This window comes from Xenia sp. Carnegie-2017, unplaced genomic scaffold (genome assembly GCF_021976095.1).
Source record: "Xenia sp. Carnegie-2017 unplaced genomic scaffold, XeniaSp_v1 HiC_scaffold_24, whole genome shotgun sequence".
Lineage (NCBI taxonomy): Eukaryota > Metazoa > Cnidaria > Anthozoa > Malacalcyonacea > Xeniidae > Xenia > Xenia sp. Carnegie-2017.
The window spans coordinates 3,907,512-3,914,859 of NW_025813487.1; the positions used below are offsets into that span (position 1 = coordinate 3,907,512).

General features: G+C 34.4%; 1 protein-coding gene across 3 annotated transcripts; it reads left to right on the forward strand.

The window, feature by feature from the left end:
- Nucleotides 1-1,871: 1,871 nt before the first annotated feature.
- On the forward strand, nt 1,872-6,495 carry LOC124451363 (serine/threonine-protein kinase/endoribonuclease IRE1-like). 3 transcript variants are annotated; one of them, XM_047001982.1, is made up of 6 exons: nt 2,745-2,879; nt 3,370-4,066; nt 4,156-5,000; nt 5,224-5,308; nt 5,636-5,708; nt 5,866-6,495. In XM_047001982.1, exons 3-6 carry the CDS (start codon nt 4,854-4,856, stop codon nt 6,149-6,151), a joined length of 591 nt encoding a protein of 196 aa, XP_046857938.1. In that variant the 5' UTR covers nt 2,745-2,879; nt 3,370-4,066; nt 4,156-4,853; the 3' UTR covers nt 6,152-6,495. The 3 variants fall into 3 exon arrangements, with proteins under 3 accessions (XP_046857937.1, XP_046857938.1, XP_046857936.1); XM_047001981.1 differs by lacking the exons at nt 2,745-2,879; nt 5,224-5,308; nt 5,636-5,708; nt 5,866-6,495 and adding an exon at nt 1,872-2,000 and having other exon boundaries at nt 4,156-4,972; XM_047001980.1 differs by lacking the exons at nt 5,224-5,308; nt 5,636-5,708; nt 5,866-6,495 and having other exon boundaries at nt 2,750-2,879; nt 4,156-4,972.
- The last annotated feature ends 853 nt before the right edge of the window (nt 6,496-7,348 follow it).

Sequence of the window (7,348 nt, forward strand, 5' to 3'; positions counted from 1 at the left end):
TTTTTTTCAAATTTATACTGTAGCCTGTTGCACGAAGCGTGGATAGCGTTATCCATTGGATAGTAGTTTTTTAAATTTGTGAATGTGCATGGTTGTATTTTGTTTATGATGATTAAACTTTGTAATTCTAGAACCAATTTTGCATTTCATTTATTGTCCAGTTTGAATCGTTGAGTTTTCTCTTTAAAGATATTTTTGAAGCGCTCAAAAACGTTGCTACTCAGTTAATGGATAGCGTTATTTAGCCTTCGTGTAACTGATCCTTTCTCTGGTAATTTATCGGTAAAGTCTCTGCAAAAATATAAATCTGGTGAGAACCATCTATGGACAATGAACATGATTATTGTCTACTTTTCAGCTGTATCCAGCTACAAGGAAGTGAATCAGAATGATCTCGTGATGAGCCCATCCCTTGCATTTTAATGATGTGTACACTACAATACGAAGAAAGGGAAAATCGAAGAAATATTTCAATATAAAACTGACTCTACGTTGTGGAACGAAATAATAAGTGTGGAAATGAAGAAATAGTCGTTTTGCTCATATTTCGTGAGTAAAATTGTGTAAAACATTGATTTTAAAGCCGTATTGTTTAGCTACTCGTTGTATTGTAAGGTTTGACTAAATGGCAGAATACTCATCCACTCGGATTCATTGACTGTGCATCCACATTTTCAGTAGATACACAGATACACATGTAAGGTTTGACTAAATGTCAGAATACTTGTCCAGTTGGATTCATTGACAGTTCATCCACATATTCAGTAGATACACAGATACACATGTAAGGTTTGACTAAATGTCAGAATACTCGTCCACTTGGATTCATTGACTGTTCATCCACATTTTCAGTAGATACACAGATACACATGTAAGGTTTGACTAAATGGCAGAATACTCGTCCACTTGGATTCATTGACTGTTCATCCACATTTTCAGTAGATGCACAGATACACATGTAAGGTTTGACTAAATGTCAGAATACTTGTCCACTTGGATTCATTGACAGTTCATCCACATTTTCAGTAGATACACAGATACACATGTAAGGTTTGACTAAATGTCAGAATACTCGTCCACTTGGATTCATTGACTGTTCATCCACATTTTCAGTAGATACACAGATACACATGTAAGGTTTGACTAAATGTCAGAATACTCGTCCACTTGGATTCATTGACTGTTCATCCACATTTTCAGTAGATGCACAGATACACATGTAAGGTTTGACTAAATGTCAGAATACTTGTCCACTTGGATTCATTGACAGTTCATCCACATATTCAGTAGATACACAGATACACATGTAAGGTTTGACTAAATGGCAGAATACTTGTCTACTTGGATTCATTGACTGTTCATCCACATTTTCAGTAGATACACAGATACACATGTAAGGTTTGACTAAATGGCAGAATACTCGTCTACTTGGATTCATTGACTGTTCATCCACATGACTGGTCACGTTGCCAGAAAAACTGTCTGTTGCTCATTTCTTTTGCTGTTTTTCAGTTTTTCCAATTTTTATGAACACAAAACGGTTATAGCCACAAAGAATTCAACATAATTTATGTATTTTTTTAATGATCTTTTTATTCGTTTGAAAATGACTGACTCAAATAGTACCAAGTAATATGTTCGACCACATTGTCCGTCGTTTCTTTGACATAAAATTCGAAAAGAAACCACCTGTCCTTAGTGTCCCAAAGAAAATAGTGTATTTCTGGCTCCCATTCACCGGCTGTCACTCGTCACAAATCCGCACACAAATCAATCGTCTCTACAACGGTGCTTTCCCTAATCTCAATGTCAGATTCGTCTTTCGTACCCCTATACGAATTTAATTTTTCCCGTTAAGGTTAAAATTCCCAAGAAACTCAAAGAAAGCATGTCAACAAAGAAAGATGTTGCAGAAACGAAACAAGAGATGGCTACAAAAGCTGATGTAACCAGATTGGAAGAAATGAAACGGGACAAAATATGCTCAGACCTCAAGCTTGGTAAGTGTATGCTTAATGGTTTAATTTTCCTCAAAAAGGAAATTTTCTCGATAGCGAAAACCCTGACACAATAGACACATGACAGACAAATTGTTTCTCGCAAATAAATCATTATATACTTAATAAAATAATTGAAAACTGCAAATAACCATTTTCAATTCGGCAAAATGAAAACAATACTAGCAATCGTTTTGAAGATCGCAAATACCATGGTGAATGGTAGAAGTAATTCACTATGTTATTGACGATCTTCAAAACGATTTTCAGATTTGTCACCACAACAAAATCTCTATTTTAATACTACCAATGTTGCAGGAGAATGAGAAAAAGCATGAGGTAGACCTTGATTTTTCAGAAATAAAGATAACAAGGTTCACTTTAGCAAGGTGAATAAGAGAAACAGTACGTGTCAGATAATTTAGAGTTGAAGCATAAAATGCCTATGAAACAAAAATTTAGCAACCTGTGTTATACTTTTATTGACCAGACATTTTAATATGACAATGGACTTCCTGTGCTAGTTTATGCATATCACTTTCCACTCTCGAGATATTGAAGTTTTTATTATGTTCGATTTATCTGTTGTGACATTGCATAATGAGAACTGATGTTTTCAATGAATTTGCTGATACATTATTTTAACATGGCGGAGTTTCCTTCTTTGTGACGTGTTAATGATATAAATTACTGCGTACCATTATCAATCTAAAGTTGTCGGGAAAATTGAGGGTATTTGAAACATTGCAGCGACTCATTTTGCATGCAATATTATGTTACAAGTTAGATAAATTGATAATTGCAAGGACTTCAGTATTTTCAGAATGAAAAAAGTCATGCAGAAAAGGTTTTAGAAAGCACTCTGTCATTTCAAAAGTTCTGGTCAATAAAGATATAATTTTACTAGCAAAATTTTCATTTCATTGGCACTTTAAGATGTCAAAACAACGTTTGAGAGTATAATTGTTGAGATCGAACTTCAAATGTTAATGTTTTGCAACAAACATAAGATATTCTATGTAAAAGGCGAGTGTCGAGAATAGAAAGAAAAATTGAATGAAGCTATTTTGTTATCTTTCGGTGTAAAAAATTTTTTAGACTCTAAAAATATATGTTCTCAAAATTTTAATTTAATATTACTTCTTAAGAAAAATTCATGAAATTACTGCAGAGAGAAGTTTTTGGGATTAATTGTGTGGTATAAGCTAACCTCGAATGTTACCAGTTAAAAAATTTATGAAATGTCTAATAATTGTTTATACGTTTTTTTAAAGTGTACGGTATCAGTAGCCTTTCCTAATTGGGGAAATTTAAGCTATTTTAATGTATTTATTTTGTTTCTTTGACCCTTGATTATAATCTTTTTATCTAGAAGAGTGGAAATACATTGATGAATCAACGAAACATAGAGAATTGTTTTTAAAATTGATTGAATATGGGCGCAATCGCAGTGTTGAGGTTAAAGTGGTGGGCAATGTACGTGTAATATTCTCAGAAGAATTTTGCATTGGCGAAGGAAGTGATGCAACCCGTGTTTTTTTGGACTGGGTAAGGATGGTTCCAGTAAAGCAGTCAAACGAATACATCGAGATAGCTTTATCCAGCTTGCACAGCAAGAAAAGAAAATTTTGAATGAATTCAATGCAAAAAAGTCGAAATATGTTGTGAATTATTTCTACTTAAAAGAAGATACTGGAACGGATTATGTTTATTTGATCTTAGACTTATGTGAAGAATCACTGGTGAAGTTTGTGGAAGATTCTACTTTGCATGATCTTCAAAAAGCTCTTCCTGATATTCTTAGACAAATTTTAAAAGGATTAGCTGATCTTCATAGCGACCCAAATCCTATTCTACATCGGAATTTGAAGCCTTCCAATGTTCTGCGAGACTCAAAAAGCAAATTTCTGATAGCTGACTTTGGCATGAGTCGAATAATGAAGAATGACACAACAACATATAAAAGCAATTCTTCCATGGGAACCCAGCATTGGATAGCTCCTGAATCATATTGCGAAGATGATGATTCAGTAAACAAAGCGCGTTACAAAAGAAGGTCTGATGTATATGTAAGTGTAGGAATGTAAACATTTGTAAGTTGTAAAGAAACTCAACGTTGTTAAATTGCATTTTGATGTAACGCTTTTTATTATTTTAGAATGCAGGGATGTTAGCTTATTATGTAACAACAAAAGGAAAACATCCTTTTGGAATTCAACGGTATAGACTGGACAACATGCTGAATGGAAACCCTGTTGGTTTGAAAGAAATCAAGGATGAAACATTAAAGGACCTTCTGTCGTGGATGTTAAATCTAAAACCTGAAGACAGACCATATTCTAACGAAGCATTAAAACACCCATTTCTCGTGTCAGATGATGAGAAGTTTGAAATGTTATGTGAAGTTGGGAATCTTCATCAGATTAAGACAAATGATCTCCAGTCAAGTGTCGTTCAACAATTGAATAGCGAATGCGTACTTTGGAAAAATCAAATTAATTGGGATGTCTATGATTATTTTCGCACGTACGAGAGAAATGGAAAAATTTATAAGGTCCATTATACATCTTCATGGGCAGAATGCTTAAGGCTCATTCGAAATACTCGCCAGCATTGGAACGATCGACCTCTACCACAACCAGAATTATTTAAAAGATTGGCGATTACAGGGCGTATTTTCTCCGAGCAATTCCTAATCTCCCTGTTCGGGTACATGCTGCGGTCAGGTCAAATAATGAATGGAAAAACAAACCAGAACTCAAGAACTTTTCAAAAACACCAACAGTTCCTCCAAGAACACCCGTAGATCCTTCAAGAACACCAACAGTTCCTCCAAGAACACAACTGGTTTCTCCAATGCCACCTCAGCGTGAGAATGATAGTAAACTTGAAGAGACATTAAAAGGACTTACTTTAAAGAGAGATCAGTATAAGTTGGCTGCTCGCAATTGTAACAGAAGTGGGGACAAAGAAAATGCAAAAAAATATTTGATTATATCGAAGGTGAGTTACTTTTAAAGGAACGGAAATGAAATTTAAGTGGAAGCATTGTCATGCATTCTCCACAGGTCTTTTTATGGTGTTCTACAAATGCGCGAAATAGATTTCTAATCTTAATCCCTAAGCCTAATCCTTAATCTCATTGTAGTAGGCTATGTCTGTAATGTTGGAGATTGAATTAGAGCTCTATTTGTTGCATAAGAGATTTATTAAAACTTTTGTTTAGGACTTCGATGCTGTCATTCAAGCTGTAAAGGATGGAAAAGATGTTGATCTCACACAATGCCCTCCACCTCCTCCTGGATTTCCAGGTAAAAGAATGATAACCGGGGGGTTGGTATACAAGCTCAAAGTTCTGTTAGCTGAATATGGGTTGATGTAAAACTTTCAACGCAATTTTTTATCATAAACTTTAAATTTCATTACATCTACTATGTCGAGTGAAGGACCAATCAGTTACGTAAAATTTATGTGGTCAGCCGGTTACGTCAACAAAACCCAAAGCTCCTTAAGTATATCGTCCCCAGACCTCTTCCACAGCTCTTCTAGTATCTGATACCTAGACCTCTTTCCTTAATTATCTTCCCTTATTTAAAAAAGTCGTTACTGGTCAACCATTATTCACCATTTCTTCATAGGATTTAATTTGAAAAGCCAATTTCTTGATGAACATTACAAAATTAAAAAAGACGTTCATGAAAAATTCAAAAGGTATGTTTAGGAAAACAAAATTCTTTGGGTCATCGTCTGTGTTATCTGTAAGATAGGACAAATGGGTATATGAATGGATAATAAAGGTTTATAGATACTTATAGGCACATTGTGTTTAATTTAGATTCTTTATCCTATTTCTCATTTTATTATAAAGCATATCGTGGATATGTGGCAACTATGGAACAGTTAGAAAAAACAAAGTTATACCATATGCTCATATGTATATAACAGTTGATGATGTTGAAGGAAGGTCCGAGGAAGATTTAAAGGAAGAAATTGATAAGATATTTGAATGGGAAGCATCAAAATTCATTGAAATCAGACGTAAACTTTACAAAAAACCAAAGATTCGATATTTATCAAACTTCCGCGCTATTCAAAATAATGATGCACCAAATCCAATGCAAAGACCTAATGATGTTGTTATGGCAAACCAATAAACTTACTTGAAACCTTGGCATACTGCAGAAATACCCTTAACAGCTGTCATTGAAAACGCATCGAATCCGATCACATTTAGACGCACTGTAACCGGAATGATTTAAAAACATTGACCAATCCTCATTTATCATGCATTATCCTATGGATTAAATTGGTGCTTAAAGTGACTCTTTCTATTTTAAATGCGCTATTTTTGAGCATAGTTATGTTTATGCAATTTACTGTTGCCGTCTTATCAAAAGAATTATGGAAATAGAGCGAGCAGTTTTGATACGGCTCCTTTCAATGCCAGAAATGTGCCCTTAAACATTTTCGCTATTTTATATTCTAAAACGACACTTAATAAAAGGTTCACTTTATCATCTGTCAACATAAAAGCTTCATTCTTACTTTTAATGACCATGAAGCGCTAGTTTTTGTCGGATAATTTAACATTTTATAGCCAGCTCATTCTTCGTATAAGCGCATGCTCTGTAAGCAATAGTTAAGTATTTGTATCGTTTTCGCAGCAACGTATGGACACACAAAAACGCATCAAATTCGCATACATGTGGACGCGTAAAGTTTTGAATCCGGAACAAAATGTTTACAGGTACAAACGAATCCGGATACGTGTAGACGGGGCCTTAAATTCTCTACCATAAATAATCACTCATGGCTTTGGTCATGTTCTAAGACGGTTAGAGCTTAATCACTTGCGTCATATGTGATTAGGAGACACTCACATTAGATAAAATTCACTCTATCTAATCCTTAGATAGATAGATAGATAGATAGATGGATGATTTATTTCTTAAAGCTGGCAGCCATATTGCTGAAATACGTTTAAGATTACATATAATACATACATAAATAAATTACATCTTCAATGAGTTATAAGTTATAAAACTATTTCTAAAACGTTTGGTATTAAAATTAGTATTAAATGAAGATTGAGTCCTAAGTTCCATAGTTGAACGTTCTAAACGAGGAGGCAAAAGGTCATGAAGCTTATGTGAGGAATCTGCTACTATCTTCTGAAACATCGCTGTTGTTATATCATTCCTCCTTTCGCTAAGGCGTTGTAAATTAGTAAACTGCAGAGCGTTTTCATATTCTTGATGAGGCAGGATTATTTTTAATGCTCGCTTTTGGACTGACTCTACGTCATCTACGACTCTACGGCAAATACAATGTCAGACTATTGTGGAACACTG

Coding starts and splice junctions, on each gene's coding strand:
- LOC124451363 (XM_047001981.1), top strand. CDS start 3,923: ATGAGTCGAATAATGAAGAATGACACAACAACATATAAAAGCAATTCT. Junction 4,067..4,155: donor AAAGAAGGTCTGATGTATAT/GTAAGTGTAGGA, acceptor TTATTATTTTAG/AATGCAGGGATGTTAGCTTA.